At 50.3% G+C, this 27,661-nt stretch overlaps 3 protein-coding genes across 3 annotated transcripts; 1 reads left to right on the top strand and 2 right to left on the bottom strand.

Annotated features, from left to right (window-relative positions):
- Positions 1-319: 319 nt before the first annotated feature.
- LOC132320178 (olfactory receptor 14A16-like) lies at positions 320-1,309 on the bottom strand. The gene has a single exon (XM_059832449.1). It carries the CDS (start codon positions 1,307-1,309, stop codon positions 320-322), a length of 990 nt encoding a protein of 329 aa, XP_059688432.1.
- A 10,684-nt stretch (positions 1,310-11,993) lies between these two features.
- On the top strand, positions 11,994-12,777 carry LOC132320177 (olfactory receptor 6T1-like). Its single transcript, XM_059832448.1, is given in 2 exon segments — positions 11,994-12,289; positions 12,291-12,777. Coding segments are annotated over 2 exon segments (783 nt in total).
- A 6,564-nt stretch (positions 12,778-19,341) lies between these two features.
- LOC132320176 (olfactory receptor 14A16-like) lies at positions 19,342-20,349 on the bottom strand. Its single transcript, XM_059832447.1, has one exon. It carries the CDS (start codon positions 20,347-20,349, stop codon positions 19,342-19,344), a length of 1,008 nt encoding a protein of 335 aa, XP_059688430.1.
- Positions 20,350-27,661: the final 7,312 nt, after the last annotated feature.

The raw sequence follows: 27,661 nt of genomic DNA, 5'->3' as shown, positions 1-27,661 counted from the left end.
CTTCTTCATCCCTTACTGAACAAGCTGACTTCTGCTTCCACTGTTTCTTTTTAGTTATAGGGGCAACTGATACAGTGCCCGGTTTAGCCACAGTGTCTGTTGGTTTATTTCCCCTCTCTTCTTCCTGTGGGTGCTGCATAGTATCGAGCAGTGTTTGGTAGATACTGGCCAGGGCCCAGCACAGTCAAGAAAAAACAAGTAGGAGGCCAAGAACAATAATATCACAGGTACAAAACAAAACAAAACAAAACAAAAAAAAAAAGGCAAAAAGAAAAAACCCCAACCACAAATTAAAAATAAAGACACATACGAAGAAAAGTTAGCCCTCACTTTTCCTGAGGTACAGTGCGAGCCCTAGTGGGATAATAGGCACTATATTAATCTGAAGTCGAGCGTATTCAAATACTTTCCACAGGGCTTCTATGATTTCCTTGTTCCTCACGCTGTAGATGAGGGGGTTCACTGCTGGAGGCACCACCGAGTACAGAACTGTAACTACCACATTCAGGGACGGGGAGGAGATGGAGGGGGGCTTCAGGTGAGCAAATATGCCTGTGCTGACAAACAGGGAGACCACAACCAGGTGAGGGAGGCACGTGGAAACAGCTTTGTGCCGACCCTGCTCAGAGGGGATCCTCAGCACAGCCCTGAAGATCTGCACATAGGACAGCACGATGAAAACAAAACAGCTAAAAGCTAAAAAACAACTTAATATAAGAAGCCCAGCTTCCCTGAGGTAGGATTCTGAGCAGGAGAGCTTGAGGATCTGGGGAATTTCACAGAAGAACTGGTCCAGGACATTACCCTGGCAGACTGGTAGTGAAAATGTACTGGCAGTGTGAAGCACAGAATTGAGAAACCCACTGCCCCAGGCAGCTGCTGCCATGTGGACACAAGCTCTGCTGCCCAGGAGGGTCCCGTAGTGCAGGGGTTTGCAGATGGCCACATAGCGGTCGTAGACCATGACAGTGAGAAGAAAATACTCTGCTGCGATCAAAAACACAAACAGAAAGACCTGGGCAACACATCCCCCATAAGAGATGGCCCTGGTGCCCCACAGAGAATTGGCCATGGATTTGGGCACAGTGGTGGAGATGGAGCCCAGGTCAAGGAGGGAGAGGTTGAGGAGGAAGAAGTGCATGGGGGTGTGGAGGTGGTGGTCGCAGGCTATGGTGGTGATGATGAGGCCATTGCCCAGGAGGGCAGCCAGGTAGATGCCCAGGAAGAGCCAGAAGTGCAAGAGCTGCAGCTCCCGTGTGTCTGCGAATGCCAGGAGGAGGAACTCAGTGATGGAGCTGCTGTTGGACATCTGCTGTTTCTTGGCATGCGGGCCTGTACAAAAAAGGAAGGGACAAGGAAAAATTAGGACAGACTCCTCTGAGCAAAGCCATTCCATTTTCATAGAAATCCTCCCCATTTGAAAGACATTTCATTTCTCAGTTTTGTGAGTGGCTGAGTGTGTTGTGAGGAGCTGAGGAGTCATATTTTCTCTGCTGCAGTGGGTACATGGAGCTGGTTTGTGACAGCTCCGATGTCCACAACCAATGCCAGATGTAATCCACCTTTAATGGAAAAGATCCATAGCCTCACTCATGACTCGGAAGGGTGTGGGCTGCAGAAGAGAGGCTCAGCATGTCCTTATAAGAATTTTGTCTTTGTTTTCTATTTTCCACTATCTCATCTGATCAGTGTTCTTTTTAGGGGTAGAAATACTTATTTTATGTCTGAAAATGTGGAGTCTTGAGACAGGAGAGGCAAAAGGGCTCATGTCTTTGTAGCTTAGTGCAGTCAGGAGAACTGCAGTGTCTGTTAGTCTGTTACCCAGCTGCTCTGTTCTTTCACTTGTGCTGCCTTGAAGACAACTTCACACACAAATTACCCTTTAAAAAAAACCCCAAAATCAGACTCTGATGAGAGCAGGGGAGCCCTGTTTCAAAGGGCAGATCTGCAAACTCCTCTATCCCAGCCCAGAGGTGGAGTTGTGATGGAGAGAGCAGGACATGACACCTCACAGAGAGAAGCAAAGGACTCTGAGGGGAGAGTACTGACCTCCAAGGGAAAGCTCAGCACTCCCTAGGATCCTACAGGAGAGCTGTGCTTTTCTGGGGCCAGCTCACAAGCCCAGCAGGACAGGCAAAGCAGACAGTCAGATGTCCTGATGATGGGATGGCCTACAGGGAGAGTCAGACCATTGCTCAGAACAGCAGACAATGCCCAGAAGACATCTACAGTGAGGGACAAAAGAGAGCTGGCTGAAGGCAGCCTACCCCAGGGCTTGTCTGCAGTTTCCTCCCACTCCCTGCCCATGTCTCTGCTGCCTGGAGCTCTCCCTGCCAGCAGCTCTTTCTCTGTCCCCACGTCTCCTCCCTGGCAGTGCTACAGATCCCATCCCACCCGCTGTGCGCTCAGCTCTGCCCTGCAGACAGCTCCTGGCAACAGGGCACTGCCCAGGGCATCTCTATGTTGGCAAGTCCTAAAGAGAAGATCAGATAAACCCTGAAGAGACAAAAAAGGTGATGTCCATGCTTTCTGTAGGCAGAGGAAAGTGTGAAGTTACTTTATCAGGTGCCTTGAAAAACCTGTTCATAAGTCACTATAATGCTGTAGGGGTCTCAGTCTCCCGTGCAAACCTGACAGCTCCATTACCCTTTCCTCCTACCAGCACAGCAGGAAATTGAAAGCACCGACCCTGGAAAGCGCCTTTCTTTCCATGTACCCCTGCCTTGCTGTGCTTCCTGAAAAGTGCCCTGGGAAATGTCCTGGGGGTGATCTGGAGCTGTGAACCACCCTGACCCATACAGCACCTTCTCGACAACAGAAGGACCCTGCCCTGCCCTGCCCTTCCAGTGGGTCGCTCCTTCCACCCACAGCTTCTCCCCTCAGTGAGCTCCCTGGGCAGGCTGAGTGCTGGCCCTGGCAGGTGGCAGAGTCCCTGCCCTGGTACGCAGCCCCTGGGGCACAGGGACCTTGCTCTGAAGGACAGCCCTGGGCACGCCTGGCTGCACCCCTGGCTTCACAGCCATTCAAACTCACCTAACAAGAGCCTCTGGACAGGGAGTCCTCCTTACAGATCCCATGAGCTCTGGACTGTGCTAGCTTTAGGACTTGCCTCCAGGAACTGCGTCTGCATTGCCCTGCTCCCAGAGACTTACCCTGTCAAGGGCTCTGATGCTTTGTCTCCCAGAGAGCTCTTAGCCATCCTCCCACTCCCGACTGCCTTTAAGCTCTCACTCCTGCCTCACTCCTCTCCCCTCGGTGCCTGCGGGCAGTGCCCTCAGCCCTACTGTGCTTTGAAGAAAAGCTGCTCCTGGGCGGAGCTGTATCTCTGCAGCGCTGCCTGCTTGCTGTGAGCTCCCCTTGTCCCAGCAGCTCAGCAGCAGAGGACCAGCCCAAGACATTTTAATGACCCCTCTGGTGGGTTTGATGCTGAGTCCATGAACCTCAGACACTGAGAGGAAGTCGAAGAAACCTCTCAGGAAGTCAAAGTCAGATTCAAACTCCAAAGTTTCTTGGAGCATTAATGGGTCCCACAGAGGGACATTACTGATAAAGCCTCCCCGGGGGCTGGTTAGAACAGAAAACTGGAGGTACTCATGACAGGTAGGCAAAGGAAAGAAAAGGTGGCTCTGATGTTGAGTAACCCTGGATGTGTTATACTAAGTCAATGGGCCAAGCCCTGACCCCCAGCCCCTGGGAGGAGAGATCTTGTCCCTCACGCATTGCTCAGGGCTCTTCCTGGGGCAGTGTGATGTGAGGATGTGCAATGCCTAGAGCAGGACTATGATACAATCTTTCTCAGGCTCACACGTTGTGACGAGGAGGCAATGAAGTCCTGGTGTTATAATGCTAAGATGTCTCCTGACAGGCATCATGAGCAGAGAGAACAGCCACAGCCCAGCAGACAAAGACCTCGGCTGTGTTGGGGCTTTCAGCCTTGCCAGTGCCCACAGCTGTCTCCACCACAGGATGTCTTATGGTGTCCTACACCTGCATCTCTTTCCCTGAAGGCTGTTGACATCCACCCTGCTTACCAACCTTGGTCTCACCTGAGCGTCTTCCTACCCTTCCTGATATCTCTCCATCCCCGCAGATTGTTCATTGAAATACAAAGCCTTGACTAATCCAGACTCTTTCTGGGTGGCCTACTGCACCACGGAACTACACTTGGAGTGGTATTTCTTTCTCCTCGTTTCCAGTGTCAACCTCCCAAGCTGCACTTTGTAGCAGTTTTTCTTTCTCATGGTGTTTCCCAATTTTCAGAAAGCTCCACCATCTCTGAAATCACCTTTCAAGCAGTCTCAGGCTACTCCCAAACTGTGCTGAGCCTCTCGGCCACTGGGCAAAAGGGCCAAAGAAGCCCAGGTCTCTCAGCCCCTCCACACTGGGCGTCTGCTTAAGGCCCCAAACTCTACCTTGCCAGATCTCCTCTGGGCACTCTCCAGCTCCTCCCAACTCCATCAAAACAGGGAGCCAACAACTGGGACAAACCCCTGTGTGGGGGTCCCTACCAGTGCTGTGTCAAGGGGGATAACGACAACCCTGGTCTGGGTGACCATGCTCCTCCTAATGCAGTCCTGTATGCAACTGCCCTTGTTCACAGTGAGCGTAAACCACTGGCTCTCATGGTGTCCCTTGTAGTTCCCAGGCCCTTCTCCTCACAGTCACTCCTCAGCACATCAGGTTCCATCTGGCCCTGATGTATAGGTTTGTTATTCACCCTGAGGCCAGACTGGCCAATTATCCTACAAATTTCAAGAGGTTTCTGTTGGCCAAATCCCTGAGTTTCTTAAGGTCCTTCTGGATTGAAGCTCTATTTGGTCAGCTGTTAAGGGTTGTGTGCGGATGCCTCACCCTGATGGTGGAGTCTCACGAGATGACAGCATGAGGTGTTGCAGGGCACTACAGACCCAGGTAGGAATTGCCATGAACACAGTCTCCAAAACACCAAAGGAGGGCACAAAGCCAGCAAAACCTGGGTCAGAAGAGAAAGGATAAAAGAGGATTGGGCTGTTTGTGGGTCAGGCTATGTTAGTGGAAAATGTATACCTATATAGACACTCAGACAATATGGATCCCTCCAGGAGTTGATCTTAGACCCTCCATCTATCTGGGACCTGGCCCTGGGACGCCCTCATCTCCCCAGTTCCCCCACACACAGACAAACACACAAACACAAATAGCTCTCTCCAGCACAGAATCACAGAACCATTGAGGCTGGAAGGCAGCCAGCTTCCACCTTCGCTGTGCTTCCTCTTCATGCTGGTTTTTTTGTCAGGACCTCCTTTCTCATCCATGCCTTCCTCCTGCCACCTTTCCTTGACTTCCTGCACGTCTGGGTGGACCATTTTGGAGCTTCAAAAGGAGATCCTTGAACATCGAGGCTCTCTGCCTTGTTCCCTTCTCTCCAGATCCTCAACTCTACCTTCTCACTCCTGCCTTTTACATCCCGTACCAGTTCTTCCATTTTGAACGTATGAAGTTCTGCAGGACACCTCACCTCATTGCCTCCTCTGTCACCCTAGTCAGGAAGATGTCATCAACGAGCTCCAAAAACCTCCTGGATGGCTTTCACCTCGCTATGTTGCCTCTTCAGCAGAGGCACTTGGGATAGTTGAAGTCCCCCCATGAGGACCAGGGCCTGCAAACATGAGGGTTCTTCCAGTTGTCTGAAGAAGGCCTCATTTACTTCCTCTTCCTGATCAGGAGGTCTGGAGCAAACATCCACCCACCACAGTGTTGCCCATGTTGTTCTACCCTTTCATGCTGACCCTTCAGCTCTCAGCTGACTCATGATTTGTGCCCAGGCAGAGCTCCACGCTTTCCTGCTGCTCTCTCCCATCAAGAGCAACTTCCCCTCCAGGTCCAGACCTGTGGCCTTATCAGTACCAGACCCTTAATACCGCACAGTTTTCCCAGGAGGTGGTTTGGGCCACCTTCTCCTTCCAGTAGCCAACTTGCAGACCCTCTGGGTTCTCCAGTGTCCAGTCCAGACTTAGGGTCTCTAAATGCTGGGCTCCCAGGCTGCTGCTTCTACTCACTGGCTGCCCTGTTTTGATGTTTGCTAGTGCTTACACCCACTGACATCCACCACAACATTATATGCACAGTCTCCAATGTCTCCAGTTTCTGGGCTCCCAAAGAACATGAGCCCATATGACTTATGGTTCCCACTCCAGTGGCTGGCAATTGGACCTCCATCCATACACAAACCCAGAGATTATCCACACCCCAGAAACTTGTGGGAAATTGGAGTTGAATAAGAACATGAGACAGACTGGGCTGACTAGTTGCAGGGCATGGCCAGACAAGTGTACTGACCGGCCACCTGTTTACACGTGACCATCTCCTTTTATCCCCTTTTCCCTCAGTTTTCCCACGCTTGTTCCTCCCCAAACCATCATGATCCCTCTCTCTTGCTGCCTTTGGTCCTTTCCTAGACATTCCCCAAGAAGTCTTGCACAATCCCCAAATGCTCTTTCTTGCAGCCCGTCATGAGTCTCAGACACCCAGAGGCAGAAACCCCCACCCTCACTGTGCAAGGTCAACCTGGGAGGCTCTCCCATTGATCCACCTGCTGAGTCTTACACCCAAATATCTTGGCCCCGTCTGTGAAAGAAAGGTTTTCCATTTGGGTTTTTACTTGTTTCTCTGAAAACAGGGTGATTCACGCCCTAGAAATGGCAATTCTTTATGTTTATGGAAGTGCGGGGCATTTGCTCAGATCAAAATGCATACATGGGGCATGTGTGAAACAGAGCAAACTATTTGCCTCCCGCCTGTCCGTGACCAGGTCCTCATTACATGAGGCATTTACTAGCACTGACCACACATGATAAGGACCATAACATCCATCTGTCTGGATGACCCGGTAAGTCCTCTTCATTGTGGTCTGCCTATGTTGCTGTGTTTCCGCCCTCAAAGGCTGTGTCATACAGCCAAGCTCCAAGACTGAAAAGGAATTAGAGACAGAAATGAAGCCAGGCCAGTGATAACTCTCTATCAAAGCTTAAACCACAATGAACAAGCAGCAGGCAATTAAAGACATCCTAAGGTGTTTGAGGGTACATCACCTGTAGGATGCCTATGGACTTCTTCGATGCATCCAGTCATCTGGAGGTTGTTCCGGATCCTCTCCAGTGTGCTGCAATTTTGGAAAGTGAAGGTGATCCTCCAGAGAGTGGAACTGCTGTCACATCATGCAAGACATAAAACACCTCAGATCATGGTCCAGGCCCACTTTGCCACCATCAGAGACACAGGGAGAAGCTGGAAGATGATTCATCTCATTCTAAGGGAGACACTGAGAAAAGCTGAGTGACTCGGTCTTGACCTTCTTTCTCCAAATGACCAGCAAGTCAGTTTAGAACAAAAGTTGTCCTACATTCAGGAAAGCATTCAAATAGGAATGGGCCTTTGGAGGTGTCCAGTCAACCCTATATATATATATATGTATATATATATGAAGAGGACTTATGAGAAAGATGGAGAGAGACTTTTTACCAAGGTCTGTAGTGTCAGGACAAGGGGCAATGGTTTTAATCTGAAAGAGAGTAGGTTTAAATCGGACGTAGGGAAGAAATGTTGTACAATGAGGTTTGCAAGACACTGGAACATGTTGCCCAGAGAAGTTGTAGATGTCCCATCCCTGGAAGTGTTGAAAGTCAGGCTGGATGGGACATTGAGCAACCTGACCTAGTGAAAGATGTCCCTACCTGGGACAGGGCAGGTGGACTCGATGATCTTCCCTTCCAACTCAAACCATTCTGTGATTCTATGAATCTATTATTTGCCAGTGCCTGCAGAGTGCCTTGACTAGTGTTTAAACCACGCAGCCATAACTAAGCCAAAGAAGAGAGTCACTACCCCGAGGTGTGAGGCGCAAGTAGAAAAGGCTCTATGTCTGCTCAGAACTGAAGGCATTTCCAGAATAGCCCTGATAATTGTACTGTAAGGAATAACTAGAAAGGCAAAGGGAAGGACTGCGAATACCACGACGATGGTGTGTAGTGCCACTTGCTTCCAGAAAGTGTCTGCAGAGACTAGTTCTAGCAGAGGAGGTGTCACAGAAGCAGTGATGAAGGTCAAGGGATGCCCAGAAGGGCAAAGTGAATGCCTGATAGGTCTGCCCTACTTGTACTGGTATGACAGCCAGCTGTGACCCCACTACCAGTGTGACGCAGAACCCCCCCGTTCATGATGAGGTTATAGTGCAGGGGGTCACAGATGGCTACGTAAGGGTCGCAGGCCACGGCAGCCAGGGGAAGGCTTTTGGTGCCTCCAGGGAACCAGGAGATACAGCTGGGCAGTACATCCATCGAAGGAGGTCCTGCTGTCTTCTCTCAGGAAGCCCACCAGCATTTTTGGCAGAGTGATTGATGTAGAACCGATCTCCAGGAAGGACAAATTCCTCAGGAAGAAGTCAATGGTGCTGTGGAGGCCTGAGCATGACGAGGCCATTCCCTATGAGGACCACGAGGTAGGTGAAAAGGAAAATTGTGAAGCGCAAGCTCTGCAGGTTGGTGTGGACAGAAAATCCCAGAAGAAATCCAGATCCAGCTGTGTGATTTTCCAAGCCACTACTCTGGGGAGTTTTCTCCATATAAAGTAATCCAAATAACAGCTGTTGGAGGTTGGTGATGTCCCGTCCGCCATCACATACCACTCAAGCACAGGGAAAGACCACAAACACCAGCATACACTATTGCAGTAGTAGGAAAGCTAGACTAAGATCTCCAGGTATGTATGGAAATATACCACGGAGTGATGGGCAGACCTGGCTGGCAGCTAAGCCTCCATGCAGTCACCCTCTCACTCCCCCTCCGCAGCAAGACAGGGGGAGAAAATAAGATGGACAAGCTTGTGGCTAGAGACAAAGACAGTTTAATGAGAAAACCAAAGGCCTCTGGCAGAAGCAAAGGAAAACAAGATTCATTCTCTCCTTCCCATTGTCAGGCATGTGTCCAGCCAATTCCTGGGAAGCATGGCCTCAGCACTCCTAGCGATTGGTTTGGAAGAAAAATGCCATATTTATGAATGCCCCTGCCCAACCCCTTTCTCTCATCTTTTATTACTGATCATGACATCATAAGACATGGAATATCCCTTTGATCAGTTTGGGTTTGCTCTCTTGGCTGTGCCCCCTCCCAACCTCTTGCCTACCCCCAGCCTACTGGCCTTTGGAGGGTGAGGGGTAGAGTTGGCGAGCCAGCCTTCATGCTGTGCGAGTACTGCCCAGTGATAAACAAAACACTGGCTCATTATCTACATTGTTCTAGCAACCAGTGCAAAGCACAGCACTGCATGGGCTGCTGTGAGGAAAGTTTACTCCTTCCCAGCCAGAGCCAGTACAATCTATACCTCTTATTCCATACCGTTTGCATCATGCTCAGGTCCCACATAACTTGATATGTTTTCATATCTCCTGACCATCCCATTGTATCTATTTCTCATTCCTGAAATCCCCCTCACCAACACTTAAAACTTATACTGCATATGTAAACCATCTTTACATCCAACATAAGGATTTATACATCCTCATTAACCACTATCAGTTCCTTGTCAGAGAGATAAATGTCATTTCCCCATTCCATGGGCCTCTGCCACTCCCAAAAATGTCCATAAGAACAGGCAATGACCTGGGCCCCCTCTATCAAGGTGGTCACTCAGGACAGGATAAGCTGCATGTTGGATTGTTGAGTGCCAACACCAGCTGGGTTTGGGTTGTCGTTGCACTAGCCCAGTTCCCATCAAAGCTCACTCTTCATCGGTTCAGGTGGTTCCTGCTACATTACTTCCTCGAACATACAGCTCACAGCACGGATTATTTTCCCCCAAGGATTAAATCTCTTTGAGGCACACACCAGATTTCCCCATCCTTTTGCATTACCCACCAACTGCATCTAACTCCTTGAGCGAAGACAGTCCCATGAACGGCCTTGCCTTTTCCCAAGGGAGGAGCAACCCACACTGCCTTCCCCAGCCACTTCCCCATGTGTACTATGGGGACCTTATCTCTTCCCACGGTATGGGGGGCTTGGTTTGGGCACCACCAGGAGGGCTAGCAGAGCCTCTGGTGTTAACCAGTCAAGTGGCTTCTGCGAAATTTGTATCTCAGTGCTTCCCTGCCCCAGTGCCCAACACCCTCACCATAGTCTTTAACCGTCCATTGTATCACTCCATCCTTCTGGAGGCTTGTGGCTGATAGGAGATGTGATGCACCCAGTGAATGTTGTGTCTCTTGGCCCAGGAGTCTATGAGGTTATTCTGGAAATGAGTCCCATTCACTCAATTCTTGCTAGCTTACCATTTCGCCACAGAGCTTGCCTTATAAGGTCCAAGATGGTGCTTCGGGTGCTGGCATGGTCTATAGGGTATGTTTCTAGGCAACCAGTAGTCGCTCCCACCAGGGTGAGTCCGTAGTGCTTGCATTGGCAGTGGCCCAATACAGTCAATTTGCCAGGCCTTGCCATATCGAAAACCCAACCACTGCCTGCTATTCCGGGGAGACTTCACTCACGTGGCTCACTTGATTGCAGCACGTTTCAACTTCATGGGTGACCTGTGAGATGGCCTCAATGGTCCAGCTGACCCCTTGTTTGCGAGCCCATCTGTATGTTGGGCTCTCTGAGGGATAGGAGCCTTGAAGGCTCATCCCTGATCTGATTCATTGGAAAAGGCTTTTGTTGCCTGGTGCTTCATCAAGCCTCGGTGGAGGTAGAAGAAAATCAGTTCCACATGGGAAGTGTTCTACTTTTATAAATTTTACATAAAACTTCTTTGCCAGAATCCCCTGCATCAGAAATCTCCAGGCTTTGAGGCCGCAAGTTGTTGTGAGGGAGCCAGCTATTCTATCATACCCTATGGCATTTCTCAGAGGGTCTGTCAAGTATCATTGTCCCACTGTGAAATCTACTCTCTTCACTAAAGGAGAAATTAAAATCCCAATAATAGTAACAAAGAATGTTTCCAGCCATCAGCTGACTATTGCTTTCTGGATCTCCTTCCCTGGGAGGTTTCAAACTTACTAATTTTGTAGGCTTTTTTGCAAAGACTTAGCTAATTCCCATGGCAATCAGCAGTCAGGGCTTCCACAGACCATGGGGAACAGCGGCCAGTTCTCGTGGCATGGAGCTCAGCTTGTCAGATCCTGCAAGACAGCCAAGGTTATAGCAGCAGCAAGAGCGTAAAGCCCTTTTTATTCTGATAGTCCGAGCCCTGTGGCTCACGTTGCATTCGCTGCACAGCTGGGAGCTGTGCAATGAGTAACTCAATGAGAGAGTGAGTTCTTCTGATGTTATGATATAAACTGGGAGCGTGGGATCCTCTCTCTCTCTCTCTCAGTCTGTCTCTCCACAGTTTGCCTCTTGGTCACCAGCACTGAACTATCAGCAGGAACTCAGGAACAACTGCCTTCAGCAAGGCACCAAGAATACATACCTGGGGTGTCCTCACTGCTGAAGGTAAGCATGAACAAAGTGATGTGTGAGCAAAAATATTTCCCTTGCAAATGCAATGTTTTGCCCCTTTGAGCATGTGTGACTCAGAAATACAGATGTAGGAAACGTAGGATGAAAATAATGAAACTTACATTGTGATTTGTTGGAAAGTTTGATTGACGGCAGCAGAGAGACTGAAGCAGCCGGGCAGCCAAGACCTGCCTGTTCACTCTTCTTTCTTAAGTGAAGAGCTGTAACAAGAGTTGGTGACTGCTGAGTGGGGAGGAGTGGAGATGTGTCTAGTGAGGAAAGATCTTCCTCTGAAGTCAATGAATTGAATTTTCAAGGAGATTGTGTTGCTGTTACTCTCCCGGTGACAGAAAATGCTTGGAGAGGGGGGATATCACATCTGTGACAGAGTTCATCCCAGTGGGATTTCCTTACAGCTGTGAGGTAGAGATCATCTTTGTGGTGTTCCTGCTTATTTATGTGGTGACTGCCCTGGCAAATGCTCTTATCATTGTGCTTGTCCATACAGACTGCAATCTCCAATCTCCCATGCATTACTTCCCCTGTAACTTCTCCATCATTGAGATCTCCATGGCTTCCTTTGTGGTGCCAAAAATGCTGGCAAGTGCCTTGTCAGGGAAGAAAATCATCTCCTTTGCGGGCTGCTTCAGCCATCTCTACTTTCACTTCTCCCTGGCTGCAACAGAGCTCATTCTCTTTGCCATCATGTCCTGTGACCAATACATGCCAATAAGCAAACCCTTGAGGTATCCCACCATCATGATGGGAAGGGTGTGTAGCCAACTTGTCCTGGGCACATGGGTGGGTGGCTTGGTCATGGTCCTTGCCGTCAGTGGTCCTCAAAGCCAGGCTGCTCTACTGTGGTCCCAATGTCATTGACCACTACTTCTGCGACAACGCACCTCTCCTGCACCTCGCTTGCACCGACACCTGGCTTGTTGAGCTGAACAGTTTTGTGGTGTCCTTTGTCCTGCTCCTGGGCTCCTTGGCACTGAGTGCAAGGTCGTATTCTTGGATCATTTCAACCATGGTCCGGATCCCATCAGCCCAGGGCAGACAGAAAGCATTTGCCACTTGTGCTTCTCATTTCACTGTGGTTTCCGTGGGTTTTGGCATCTGCATCTTTATCTACACCAGGCTGTACCAGAGGGACGCCAGGCACCTCAACGGAATACTCTCTGTCCTTTCCAGCATTGTCACACCTCTTTTAAATCCTTTCATACTCAGCCTAAGGAACGAGCAGGTGAAAGAGGCCTTGAAAAATGCTTCTTGCAGACTCCTGGGGATGATTAAGTGGGTGAGAAAACATTAAGAATCCTCCTGGCCAGCAGGAATTCATGCCTGGAAAAATCTCAACAGGACCCTTGTGTTACGGGTTTCTTCTGAAAGACTTTGTGAGGGAAGACTGTGCTTGTACATTTTAAATGCAGGATTGGATTGGGAAATAAAAAGCTCCTTTCTTCTGCTGGAAACTAACACCTCCATCAACATAATGCTTGGTCTTGGAAGTGCATGCTGTACCTGAGGCAGATGAGATGGGGGATTCTCAGGAAGTAAATGCAGAAAAAGGAGAAAGTGCTAAAGATGTAAGAAAAAGAGAATGTCCAACTGAAAGAACTCTGAGCTGTGAACACAAAGATCAATAGTGCAGGATGTCGTGCTGCATAGGCAAATCCGCAAAAGCTGAAAACCAGACAGGAGCTCTGAAAGCACAGTCACCAAGCAGAGAAAAAAAGCATAAATAGGTAAAGATACTTCACCACCAAGACACTGTGTCTTCAAGTACTAACACTATTGCAAAAGCAAAAGGAGTGGGAAATGCTTAGAGAGGTGCTCAAAAACTCAAATTCTAAAGAAAAGAAATAAAAATACCATGACCTAATGCTTTTGTAGGATTATTGGGTGGATTAGGAGCATTTGCGGTTTTTTTATGGTTTTGTGCATTGTTGGATTTGGGGTTTTTGTTGGATGGTTGGTTGTTTTTTGTGTTTTTCTTTCCAGAGCAATCCTCTGAAGCACTGAGAAGACCCTTAATGAATGAAGAATTGAATATTCACAGTATCACAGGATAGTTGAGGTTGGAAAGGAACCTCTGTAGATTGTCTTGTCCAATCCCCTGATGAAACGGGGCAGCTAGAGCAGGCTGCCCAGGATGGATTCCAGTCAGGTTCGGAATATCTCCAAGGATGGAGAATCCACAACTTCCCTTGACAACCTGTTCTGGTGTTAACCACCCTCACTGTTAAACAAAAGAGAAGTGTTCTCTTATGTTCAGACTAAATTTCATCCCTCTGAGCCTTCTCTTCTCCAGGCTGAATGCTCCCAGCTCTCTCAGGACCTTCTCATATTGAGATATGCTCCAGTCCCTTCATCATCTTCGTGGCCCTTTGCTGGACTCTCTGCAGCAGGCCACATCTCTCTTGTACAAGGGAGACCAGAGCTGGACACAGCGCTCCAGGTGTGGCCCCACCAGTGCTGAGCAGAGGGGAAGGATCACCTCCCTCCACCTGCTGGCCACGCTCCTCCTAATGGAGCCCAGGACACCATTAGCATTCTTTGCCACAGCAGCACATTGCTGGCTCATGTTCACCTCGGTGTCCCAGGTCCTTCTCCGCAGCCACTCAGCCCCAAACATATACCGGTGCATGGGGCAGGAGCAGGACTTTGTACTTCCCTTTGTTGAACTTCCTGAGGTTCCTCGTATCCCACTTCTCCAGACTGTCCAGGTCCCTCCAAAGAGCAGAACAGCCATGTGGCATATTGGTCACTCCTCCCAGTTCTGTTTCATCAGCAAACTCGCTGAGGGTACTCTCTGCCCCATCATCCAGATCACTAACAGAGGTGTTGAACAGGACTGGGCTCACTGTTGACCCTTGGGGTAGGCTGCTAGTGACTGGCATCCAGCTGAACTTCATGCCACTAATCACAACCGGGTGATCCCAACAGTTCAGACCGTCTTCAGTCCACCTCACTGTGCACTTGTCTAGTCTACACTTCATCAGCTGGTCCATCAGGATGAGGACATCCTCGTATGAGGATATTGTAGAAAACTGATGCATTATTTGCTACACAGGGAGTGGGGTGCTGAACCTCTCAGGAACTTTAGAGCACTGGGCTAGCTTAACCAACAGGCCTGGCCCTCAATCCATGGCCCAGGTACAACGATTTGTTCGTGGACCCAGGTAGTGCCAACCTCTGATGGAAGAAATGAAGGCCCGGTTACCTCAAATCTTGTAGATGAGGGTGTTACACGAACTGACCACATGCATGGTATTGATCTGTGAATGACAATAACCCAGGACTGGACTCAGATTGGCCTTCAGTGCCTCAGTGTCACTGAACCCTAATCACAGCCCTCCCCCTTGTCCTTTGTGGGGCAAGGACAGGATCGAGCAGAGGCTCAGAGACCTAATCCGCAGGCAAGAACAAGGTTCACTTGAGTGGCATGACCAGTGAGACGACGAATATCTTCCACCACAGGGCCAATAAACCCTAATGAAAAACCTGACGCCAACCCTAAGCCTAACCTAACCCCAGCCCTAACCCTAACTCTAACCTAACCCTAATTGATCTGGACATACCAACACCTGTAAAACTACAAAATTAACACCACATCAGGCTGGGATTCCCATGGTAATATCATGACAAACACCCAGCAAACCAACAAATTTGGATACAGAGCCAAAGTGGGGTGGCCAAAGCAGCATCCTGGTATCCCCTTGTCAGGCATTTTGTTTTGATTCTCTAGTGAGAGCAGAGCGCTAGGCAACTCCCTAGGACAACTCACCCTGTTCAAACTGTGCTTCTAAGATGGATGGATTGAATAATTCCCATCTGACTTTTTTAGAAGCATGCACATGAAGTATGAGGGCTTCTGCTGTGTTTCCAGGCACTGAAACACTACGAAAAATGTTGAAGAAAGCAGAGAAGAACTACTCACCAACACCTCTCATTTCCTAGGGGAAAGGGAAACAAAAGCACCGAGTACATCGGGCATCTGTTCCCTGTGGAACTGGGGGATTTCAGCTATGTTCCTTCCTTGGAGGATGATCTCTGGATTCTCTTGCAAGAGGCAGAGGAAAAAAACGTCTTTTAGGAAGAAGCAGGAAAATACATCCCTTCTGTGGAGGAATGGCTTAGTAACAAGGGACACGATCTGATTCCCATGAGCAACCCAGTCTCTGATGAGAGGGAAGGCTCGGAGGAAACTGTTAACTGTCCTTGAAAGCCTGTTGTGATAAGAGACAGTGGAATGGTAAACAAGAAGAAGGAGCTACATCCACGAAGAGGAGAAGTGCTCCTGTGCATGCACAAGAGCACTGTACCAATCACACTCGCCGCCCTGGCGCGTGAACAGAGGCTGTAAGCCAATTATACAACTGTTGCGGATGCGTGTTCTTGGCATCTGTCTATATATACTCTGTAAGCTTGAATAAAGGGGAGAACGACTATACTCATATTGAGATTTCATCGTTACTCTGGGTGGTTCTCCCTCTACAACACCCTTCTCACTTTTGTTCATTTATATGGGGTTTTTGGCTGAGCACCATGTTTAATGTCACTTTAAGAGCACTCCATTAAGAACGACAAATTTCTACGTCACAACTTGCCTGAGCTTTTTAGACTTGAACCTTCATGAAAAGAGAATTGAGTCCTAAACTATCGACATAAGAGAGATGATGCATTAGCTGTTCCACTCCCAAAGCACTTTTCTGGTCTTCTTTTGACTGCTAGTTTCTCAGAGATTGGGAAATAACACCTCTAAAGCCTAGCAGCAGAGTGAAGAAAGAAACAAGTGACTTATTAATCCAAAGGGAGTTATTCTTCTCTGGGACATGCAAGCATGATGGAAGGCAGCCTTTGTGGTAGGTCTCACTCTCCCCGACTTTGTCAGTATTAGTCCAGTTATGTGGACGGCTCTGGTATGTGCATTAAAGCTTCAGAAATTCAGGACCCAGTGATCCCAGAATCACATTTCCTTGGTGACCCAGTGAATATCAGCCATCACCTACTTTCACAAGCTGCTCTCCTGAGCTCAGTGTAATCCTTCCTTAGCTACTCTCATGGGGTTCAGTCACAATCCAGCCTCTCGGGGCTGTTTCGTCTTCTGTCAAGTATGTTCTTTCTCATACTTCAAACCTCAACATGAACATCTGCTTAGTGGCTGAGAGAGCTAGATATGAACATGAGCTCCGGCATGGGGCTAGCATGATGAAACAGATAAGTTCAAAGAGCAAAGAAGACAGAACGACTCTGTGATTAGCAAAATGTTGGAGCAAATTTCTTAGACTCGTCGCTCCTTAGGACTTTTCTGAAACAAATGGACACTTCCATTGGAGAAAATCATGTCCTTGGAGATATCTCTTCCCTGGAAGGGGTTATTTCTACTGTTGAAGGTACCCAACTGAAGTGCTAGATAATTCAAATATTAGGAATACAAGGATATGTCACACACAGCCAATATTTTTCATTTGCAGAAAGAGCAAGTCTGTTTGTTCATGCTTCCTGCACTTGGGTTCACTTTGAGAAAGAGCCTGGAGTGAAATCTCACATTTGAGAAGTATGCACGGGAAGGTAAAAAAGGACTGTGTCATGTCACTATGCTGCTTACCGCTATATTTATAAAGAATCATTGGTTCCCACTGTCTGAAAAATGGATGACTGAGTCTGACCAGGGTAGCCTCACACCATGTTATAGCCAACAGCACAGAAAAGCCTTTCCAGAGGAGATATTTCACAAGGAGATGATTTTCTGCAATGGAAGTGTCTTTTTGTTCAGCTAGTTCAGCATGGAGGATAAAATGGCCTTGGAATCACATGTTGATGAATCTTTTTTTATCAAATACTTTCATATTTGATTTTTATCAAAATCAAAATCATTAATTTGTTTTGCAGTTGAGATGAATATTTTTCTAGGTGTTACATAGGACCACCCAAAAAGACCTAGCTGACCGGGACCTAGAACAGGTTCTTCACACAGCAGATAGCAACCTGTCCAAGGCCGGTGAGATAAATCTGACTGGGATGGTGGGGTTTGCTTCTGGAGTCACAGAGAGAAATGTCAGGGCTCTGTGAGGTGTGCACAACTGAGCTGGCCTCGTGCACTCCTCATGCACCCAGGGGTGATCAGAGACAGGAGTCCTTCCCCTGCACATGCAAAGGCAGTACACTGCAGCAATTGTAGTATCTCTCTGGCTTCCTGCTGCCATTCCCAGAGGGTGGGAGGCACCTCAGCCCTGCGGTGAATCATCCTGCTCTGCACTCGTCTCAGGTACCCCACGGCACAAGGAATGGACACGGGGTCCTAGATGCAAAGCAGCACATTCCTGTGGTGGTTACCTGGGGGATGTTTCTTGCAAACTGCAGGGGCCTTGGGAAACCATCTGCCCCACACGTCTTCAGGGCACCCCTGGGAACAGCTGATAGCACTTTTGTTCACTCAAGTTCATCTCATCGCACGCATGAGATGTGCAAGCATGAGTCTGTAATGCAAGAATAAACTTTTGAACCAGTCTTTCGGTGTCCCTCTCTGGAGGGACAAACCACCTCCCTGAGCTGGAGTGCATTGCCAGTGGTGGCACTGGCAGCTGCAAGGGGCTGGTCTGTGACAATTGCCCTCGGGCAGCTTCCTCAGGGTGTCCAGGGACCATGGCAGAGACCAGGTCCTGCTCTGATGGTCCTTCAAGTCTCTCCCAGGAGGCTTGGCCATGCAAGGACACTGCTGAGTGCCCCAAGCCTGCACACTCACACAGCTGAGCTGTTCACTGGTGTTGGGCAATTTCCAGCCCAGCCCCTCCCCAGCCAGGGCTATGGGGTGACCTGCACTGGCCATGCTGCTCAGGGTGGGAAGCAGACTCAGACGGACAGCAATAGCTGCTGATGAGCCCCTTTCCATCTTCAGCTTCCTGATGGACCTAAGGCCAAGAAAGGTGCTTGATAGGGCCATGGGGCATTTCCAATGCCTCTGCATTTGGGTGCTCCACTAGATCTGGCATGTGGTGTTTCAAACAGGTCTTCTTTAAGCCGAGTAGGCAGCTAAGAAACACACAGGCACCCGCTCACTCCCCCGCTGGGTGGGATGGGGCAGAGAAGCAGAAGGATGCAATTGACAACAACAGAGGGCTGAGATAAAGACAGTTTAATATAGAAAAAGCAAAAGCCGTGTGTATCACCAAAGCAAAATAAGGAATTCATTCACTACTTCCCATTGACAGGCAGGTGTTCAGCCATCTCCAGGAAAGCAGGGCTCCAGGGAAGACAAACGCTATAAATCCAAGTAACCCCCACTTCCTTCTCCTTCCCCCAGCTGGTATGGACTAACCCTTTGGCCGGTTGGGGTACACGCAGTTCCTATTCACTGTCGGGGCAGCCTGAGAATCAGAAAAGGCCGTGATGCTTTGTAAGCCCTGCTCAGCAGTAACTAAAGCATCGGTGTGTTATCAACGTGGCTTTCATCACAAATCCAAAACATAGCTCCATAAGAAATTTAACTCCATCCCATCCAAAGCCAGTACAACAGGGTATCATGAATCACGCTCCAGTGTTACATCCCTTGCCCTTCATCTTGCTAAAGCCCATTCTGGGACTGCAGAGTCAGAGGAGCTTCGCCCTCAGCTCCAGAAAATTTATCAGAAAAGGGAGCTGAGAAACTTGATTTTCAGCTGCTGCCTTTCTTTTTTTATAAATTACAGAGGGAGTCTGGCTTCTCATGTGTATCAGGTCTTTAGGCATAAAAAGAACACTAAAATGCGTAAGAAATGAGATCAGGAATAATATTACCACAGGTCTAACAAAGAAGGAAAGAAGCAAAGAAAAAAAAGGAGGAAAGGAAAGAAGGAAGGAAGGAAAGAAGGAAGGAAGGAAGGAAGGAAAAAGCTTATGAACAAGAGATCATGCAGCTATTTTCTGTGACTATGGTAGGAGTCATAGGAGAAAGACAGCTACGACACTGATGCCGAAATATAGTATATTGCAATAGTTTCCTCAGGGCATCCTTGAGCTCCTGGTTCCTCATGCTGTAGATGAGGGGGTTCACTGCTGGAGGCACCACCGAGTACAGAAATGAGACCACTAGATTCAGGAATGAAAAGGAGATGGAGGGAGGCTTCACGTAGGCAACCATGCCAGAGCTGATAAACAGAGAGACCACGACCAGGTGAGGGAGGCAGGTGGAAAAGGCTTTGTGCTGTCCCTGCTCAGAGGGGATCCTCAGCACAACCCTGAAGATCTGCACATAGGAAAGCACAATGAAAACAAAACATGCAAAACTAAAAGAGACACTGACCATGAGAAGCCCAACTGCCCTGAGGTAGTCTGAGTCTGAGCAGGAGAGCCTGAGGATTTGGGGGATTTCACAGAAGAACTGGTCCAGGGCATTTCCTTGGCAGAGTGGTAATGAAAAGGTATTGGCCGTGTGCAGCAGAGCACAGAGAAACCCACTGCCCCAGGCAGCTGCTGCCATGTGGACACAAGCTCTGCTGCCCAGGAGGGTCTCGTAGTGCAGGGGTTTGCAGATGGCAACATAGCGGTCGTAGGCCATGAAGCTGAGGAGATACAATTCTGCTGACATCAAGAAGACAAACAGAAAGACCTGGGCAGCACATCCTGAGAAGGAAATGTCCCTCCTGTCCCACAGGGAATTGGCCATGGCTTTAGGGAGAGTGGTGGAGATGCAGCCCATGTCGAGGAGGGAGAGGTTGAGGAGGAAGAAGTACATGGGGGTGTGGAGGTGGTGGTCACAGGCTACGGTGGTGATGATGAGGCCATTGCCCAGGAGGGCAGCCAGGTAGATGCCCAGGAAGAACCAGAAGTGCAAGAGCTGCAGCTCCCGGGTGTCTGCGAATGCCAGGAGGAGGAACTTGGTCATGGAGCTGCTGTTGGACATCTGATTCCTTTGTTTACTGCCAAAGGAGGAAAGCACACTCACAATTTAGGACAGCTCTGAGCAAATCTCTTCCCATTTGTGCCCTTCAAAACCCAACCCCTGAAAACACACAGTGCCTCTCTCCTTTTTTTCAGAAACTTCTTGCCTCTCCCTGCCTGGAGCTCTGGTTTATGCTGGCCAAGTGTGTTGTGAGGAGCGGAGCTCTGCCTGTGGGCTCCCAAGGAGTTATCCCTGCTCCTCAGCAGGGGAGACCTGGGAAAGGGGTGACACCTTATTCACCTCGGCGACACCAAGACAGCACTTGCAAGTTTCTCCTCCTGAAGGGTCAGGCTGCTAAGCAGGCGACTCAGCCTGAGATCCCACTCCCTTGATGGCAGAGGCTCTACTGGGCAGGAGAGGAGACCAAGGGATTGCTCTGGGGAAGGCATCTGCCTGCAGCAGCTGTCCCTGCTGGAAGCTGTCCCCACCTCTCCTCCCTGCCAGCGCTCACAGACCCCATCCCACCCACTCTGTGCTCAGCTCTGCCCTGCAGACACCTCCTGGCAGCAGGGCACTGCCCAGGGCATCTCCGTGTTGGCAGGTCCTACGGTGCAGATCAGATCTATACTGAAGAGGACACAAAGGTGATGTTTGGGCGTTCTGCAGGCTGAGGTGGGTGAAGGGGCTTGACAAGGTTCTTTGAAGAGCTGTAGATGAAGCACTGTAATGCTGTACAAGTCTCCTACTCTGGGGCAAACCTTACAGCTCCATCTCCATTTTTACCACCAGCACAGCAGGAAACTGAAAGCAAAGACCCTGGAAAGCACCTTTACTCCCAGGTTGCCCCTGCCTTGAGGTGCCTCTGGAAAAGTGCCCTGGGAAATGGGTTGAGGTGATCTGGAGCTGTGAGCAAACCTGACCCACGCAGCAGCCTCTCAACAGCAGAAGGACCCTGCCCTGCCCTGACGTGGGTCACTCCTTCCACCCACAGCTTCTCCCCACAGCACTGTGGGGAGCTCCCTGGGCAGGCTGACTGCTGACCCTGGCAGGTGGAAGAGTCCCTGCTCCAGCGCACAGTGCCCCGGGGTGCAGGGACGCTGCTTGGAAGGACAGCCCTGGGCACCCCTGGATGCACACCCACACTCACACCCCTGCAGCCCTCCCCAGGAGAAGGCAGCCATCATGCCCTGTCCCTCTGATGGCACAGCAGAGAATCCCTGATCTGGAGCATGTCCTCCTCCTCTACACGGGAGCAACATCCCAATGGCTTTGGCCTATGACAGCTTTACGAGATCCCTGCAGGAACTGCAGCTGCATTGCCTTGCAGCCAGAGACTTACCGTGTCAAGGGCTGTGAAGATTTCTCCCCCAGTGAGCTCTCAGAGTCCTCCCACTCCCAGTTGCCTTTAACCTCTCTCTGCCTTGCTCGTCTCTTCTCGGTGCCTGTGGGCAGTGCCCTCAGCCCTGCCGTGCTTTGCAGAGGAGCTGCTCCTGGGCAGAGCTGTCTCTCTGCAGCGCTGCCTGCTTGCCATGAGCTCCCTCCATCCCAGGAGCCTGGCCCAGCTCAGCAGCAGAGGACCAGCCCAAGACATTTTAATGACCCCTCTGGTGGGTTTGGGGCTGAGTCCATGAACCTCAGACACTGAGAAGAAGATGAAGAAACCACTCAAGAAGTCAAAGTCAGATGTAAACTCCAGAGTTTCTTGGAGTGTTAATGGGTCCCACGGAGGATCGTTACCAACAAAGCCTCCCCAGGGGCTTGTTAAAGCAGAAAACTGGAGGGAGTGATGGCAGGTAGGTAAAGGCGAAGTAAAGGTGACTCTGATGATGAGTAAATAATGATGTGTTACATTAAGGCAAACGGACAAGCCCTGAAAAGAAGCCTCTGTGTAAGGAGATCCTGTCCCTCACACATTGCTCTGGGCTTTTCCTATGGCAGTGTGATGTGGGGATGTGCAATGCCAAGTGCAAGACTATGGCATGACCCTCCTGGTTGGGGCAAGGAGGTAATGAGGTCATCCTGAATAAGGTTAAGGTGTCTTCTGGTAGACCTTGGTTACAGAGACAACAGCCATAGCCATGGTGACAAAGAGGTCATCTCTGTTGGGGGCTTTCAGCCTTGCTACTGTCCTCAGCCATCTACACCACAGGCTGCCCTGCCGTGCCCCACCCCTGCGCCTCTTCCTTTGAAGACTGTTGACACCCAATCCTCTTTTCAATTTCACCCCAATATCTCACCACCCTTCCTGACATCTCCCCATCCTCCCTGGCTGTTCCTTGACAGACAAGGCCATGGGCTGGTTCAGACTCCCCCTGGGTGCCCTCTTGTACCAGTTTCAGGCTATTCCTAGAGCACCCGGACCCTCCCTGCCACCAGGCCAAAGAAGTCCAGGTCCCTCAGCCTGTCCACAAAGTGCATGTGCACTAGGCCCTTAACTCCATCTTGGCAGACGTCCTCTGCATACTCTCCAGTTCTACCCCTGGGTAGCTGCACACTGGGACACGCCTGGGTGTGTTGGGACACACCAGTGCTGAGTAGACGGGGATGTAACTCAAGTTGTCTGGGTGGCCACGCTCCTCCTAATGCAGCCCCATCTACAGCTGGCCTTGGTCATAGTGAGCATGCTCCACTGGCTCGCTGGGCGTCCCTCATGGTGCCCAGGCCCTTCTCCTCAGGGTCTCTGCTCAGCACATCAGGTCCCGGCTGGCACTGCTGTATGGGGTTATTCTTTCCCCCAGGGCAGGACTGCCACTCCTCCTTGCAAAACTTCAAGGCGTTTCTGTTGGTCAAATCCCAGAGTTTCCCAAGGTCCCCCTGGGCTCAAGCTCCATTTGGTCAGCTCTTCATGTTTGGGTGCAGATGGCTCACCCTGATGGGGATGTCTCTCACAAGATGACAGCATGAGGTGTTGCAGGGCACTACAGACAGTAAAAGGACATACGAGTTTAGTTGCTGACCCAGGTAGGAATTACCATGTCAACCGTCTCTGAAACACCAAAGGAGGGTACAAAGGCCGTGAAACTGGGACTTGGGGAGAAAAGGTAAATGAGGATTGGGCTGTTTGTGGGTTAGGCTATGTTAGTGGAAATGTATACCTATATAGACTCTCAGACAATATGGATCCCTCCAGCAGCTGGTCTTAGAACCTCTGTCTACCTGGGAGCTGGCCCCAGGTTCCCCTCATACCCCCAGTTCCCACACACACAGACAAGCACAAGCACACACACACACACACAAATATCTCCCTCCAGCACAAAATCACAGAACCATTGAGGCTGGAGGGCAGCCAGCTTCCACCTTCCCTGTGCTACGTCTTCACGCTTGGTTTGAGGCAGGAGCTCCTTTCTCAGCCATGCCAGTCCCTTGCCAGCTTTGTTTGACTTCCTGCAGGTCCAGGTGGACCATTCTTGGTCTTGAAGATGAGATCTTTGACCATCAAAGAGGTCTCTGTACCCCTCTGCACTGCAGGGCTCTATCCCATTGGATTCTTCCAAGCAGGTCCCTCAGTAGGCCAGAGCCTGCTCTCCTGAAATCCTGCTCTTTGTTGCCTTCTCTTCTCTCAGGAGCCTCAACTCGACCTTCTCATCCCTGATTTTTACAGCCCTGACCAGCTCTTCCTTGGTGGTAAGTAGGAAGTCCTACAAGACACCTCATCTCACTGCCTCCTCAGTCACCCTCGTCACAAAGATCTCATCAAGGAGCTCCAGAAAAGGACTGGGTGGTGTGTACCTCGCCATGGGTCCCCTTTCACAGAATCACAGAATCACTAAGGTTGGAAAAGACCTGTAAGATCATCAAGTCCAACCTAAAAAAAACAACAAACAAACAAACAAACAAAAAAAAACCAAAAACCAACCCACCCAACACCACACAGCACCATGCCCATCAAGCCACATCCCACAATGCCACATCCACAGGCTCCTTGAATACCTCCAGGGAGGGTGACTCTACCACCTCCCTGGGCAGCCTATTCCAATGTTTCACTACTCTTTCAGTAAAGAACTTTTTCCTTATATCCAGCCTGAACCTCCCCTGGAACAACTTGAGGCCATTTCCTCTTGTCCTGTCACTAGTCACTTGGGAGAAGAGACCAACACCCACCTCTCTGCAACTTCCTTTCAGGTAGTTGTAGAGAGCGATAAGGTCTCCCCTCAGCCTCCTCTTCTCCAGGCTAAACAACCCCAGCTCCCTCAGCTGCTCCTCATCAGACTTGTGCTCCAGACCCCTCACCAGCTTTGTCGCCCTTCTCTGGACACGCTCCAGCACCTCAATGTCTTTCTTGTAGTGAGGGGCCCAAAACTGAACACAGTATTGGAGGTGCGGCCTCACGAGTGCCGAGTACAGGGGCACGATCACCTACCTGGTCCTTCTGGCCACACTTTCTGATACAGGCCAGGATGCTGTTGGCCTTCTTGGCCACCTGGGCACAATGCTGGCTCATATTCAGCCAGCTGTCAATCAACACCCCCAGGTCCTTTTCTGCGGGGGAGCTTTCCAGCCACTCGTCCCCAAGCCTTTCAGCAGGTATTCAGATAGCCAAGTCCCCCATGAGTCCCACTGCAGCTGTTGGCACCCCATCCGTACAAAGAGCAGAGCACCTCCTCATCCCACAGGGTTTTGGGAAATGGAGGTTTTCCCTGTTTGTGGTTCCTTCCTAGACATCCCATGCAGAGTCTTGAACAATTCCCAAATGACCCCCAGAGGCGGAAACCCCCATCCTCAGTCGGCAAGGTCATCTTGGAAGGCTCTCCAGCGGGAGCAGGGCTGCCAACATCTGGGACACCAATGTTTGGGTGCGTGCAACAGGCAGGACCATGGCCATAGGGATGCCTGTGCTGGGTAGAGTGAGTGCCTAAGACAGACCTGGGTCTTCTGCTGGAGACGCTGCTGGGCTGGAGGAGGTGGACTGGCTTCCTGCTTCCCACCGTCAGCACGAGACTCACAGGGCCTGCCAACCATAGGTCTCACTGCTGCAAGAGCTTAGGAACTCATGGAGGAGCAACTGGGTGCAACTTGGCAAAGCAGGCTCTAAGTCCTTGCCAGGCTTGGCTTTCCACCCCATACCTGCTCAGGTTGATCAGGTTACCATTTTGCAGCTGCCACCAACATCAGGTGGCAGCAGTGAGGATCCCCAGCTCCTACTTCAGTCAGGGGAGCAGTCTCTGCAGGCAAGGCATGTTGTGGCAGAAAAAGGCCAACAAGGTGTCAAGGAGTCACTAAACCCAAGCGTGAAAGGAAAAATTACCTTCATTTTTGACAGAAAGAAAAATAAAAGCAAGTTCATTTGGAGTTGAAGTGTGGGTGAAATCTTAACTAGAGCCAAGAGTGAGTGTGAATGTTATCCAGGAAAAGAAAATTCCTTCAGGTGCACTGGATCAAAACAGATCACTCGCAGAATTGCAGAATCAGGCAACAGCTGGGCTTGGGAAGGATCTCTGGAGACTGTCTTGTTCCACCCACCTGCTAAACCCCTCTTCAGCTCAGGTGCCTGATGGGTGGTGGGATCTGCTGAGCCATGGCTGCTTATGGGCCCCTCATCCTCCTAGTCTGGCCTCATGCAGGAGGAGGGGCTCCCATCGGCACTTGGACACGCTCCTGCACACCCAGAGCTCACGCTGTGAGCTGCCAGGGGCACTTGCTTCCCCACAGCCCAGCAGCCCCAAGATGAACCCCGGGTGATGGATGTAGCTCTGCCAAATGCACCACAGCTGGGGCACATCTGGAGCAGGGCTCTAGGTGTGATCAGAGATTGAACCAGGGAGGCCCCTCCCAGCCATGGCTGCACCTTACAGTTACAGAAGGACGCTGAGACAGGTGGGTACACTTCATGTGGGCAACTACTCCCATCACACGTTCCACATTCTTCACCTCCCCCTAATGGGAACCCTTTGCACACAAAGTGCCGTGATCAAAATGGATCTCTGGATGTGGAAGGACCATCTCTGTGTGCCAGCTCTACTCAAAGTGATACGTCAGCTGGAAGCACAACGACATGGGTACATCGTTCCTGGAAGACTTGTGAGGAAATGGAGGGAGCACTGGGCTGCATCAGCCCCCACTCTCCACTTGATGCATGCACTGGGAAATGGAGAAATGGGTTGAAGTGAGAAGAGATGTGGGCCCAGTTTAGACAAGCGCAGGGTGATACCGTCCACGGTGAACACGGGAGATGAGGAACAAGTCCATGGGCGGGGACTTGTGCTGTGCTGGATGGTGCCAGAGGATGGGGCTGGGCTGCCAAAGCTGCCTGCAAAAGAGGTCCTACTTTCATGAGCCCTGTGGAGAGAGGTGAACCAAGAGCCTGCCTGTACGAGGGGAGAGGGAAAGTCTTCTTCAATGTCAGCAAGGATGAGACTCCCAGTGCCTTGAAGAATGAAATTCCTCTCTCTTAGCTTCAGAGGAACAATGCCAGGCTCAAAACAGAGGTACCTTGGCCTATTTTAGGTGCCTTAACATAAGTCCCTCCATGGCACAGCCAATTCTCAACAAGCTTCCCCTTCCTTCTGATGCCACTTCTCATTGCTCCTAAAGCTGTTTTGCTGATTATTGGAGTGGATAACTCAAACTCCAAGCTCTGATGCTGGCATTTGCCTTGCACTCCTCTCTTGGGAATTTAGACCCCACCATCTGCTGTTCACTGCAGCCACCTGATACCGACCCACTGTGGAAGAGCTCACATACCCATGGTTCCAAGTGCCTATGGCTCTGTCTCAGATATTGGCTCCAGAAGGTCACAAGAGGCCACCTCAAGCCTCTCATGTAGCTGGGCCCATTCCTGGAGGAAAAGAGAAGCAGCAGGATTTGACAGTCCTCTTCCCAGTGCTGAGGCAGGCTTAGGGACAGCATGGTGCTTCCCCCTGCATCAGCACCCTCATCTCACTCACAGGTGGGGATAGATCATCTGCTGGGCAACCAGCTCAAGTTCCAGATGCCACCCATCTTCTCTGGGGACTTGCTTCTTTTAGCCAACAGCCATTGCTGGCTCTTGCTCCACCTGCTCTCAACCCAACCACAGCTTCATCACCCTTTCTTGCCTCTGGCACCTTCTGTTCCTTCCGGAGTCCACTTTTGCCTCGCTGAGAGCCACTCCCAGGTCATCAACAGCCTCTGTAACAGTGGCTGTAGGGGAGAGGGAAGGAAGGCATGAAGAGTTGCACTGACCTTGTACCACCAGGAACTGTCTTCTTTGTATCAGCCCTTAGGAAGCCCTGCTAAAGCATCTCCCAAATTGAGTGCTGGCAGGACGCTCTCCTGCAGACACTTCTGGTCTGAGCCTCCTCCTGACTTCTGCACCCCTGGGCTGGGTGCTCTGCCTGCCACTGCACGATCAGGC

Source organism: Gavia stellata, chromosome 34 (genome assembly GCF_030936135.1).
Source record: "Gavia stellata isolate bGavSte3 chromosome 34, bGavSte3.hap2, whole genome shotgun sequence".
NCBI lineage: Eukaryota > Metazoa > Chordata > Aves > Gaviiformes > Gaviidae > Gavia > Gavia stellata.
This window is presented reverse-complemented; position numbering and strand designations above follow the sequence as displayed.

Excerpts from the sequence above, each read along its gene's own strand:
- LOC132320176 (XM_059832447.1), bottom strand. The coding sequence starts at position 20,349 with ATGTCCAACAGCAGCTCCATGACCAAGTTCCTCCTCCTGGCATTCGCA.
- LOC132320178 (XM_059832449.1), bottom strand. The coding sequence starts at position 1,309 with ATGTCCAACAGCAGCTCCATCACTGAGTTCCTCCTCCTGGCATTCGCA.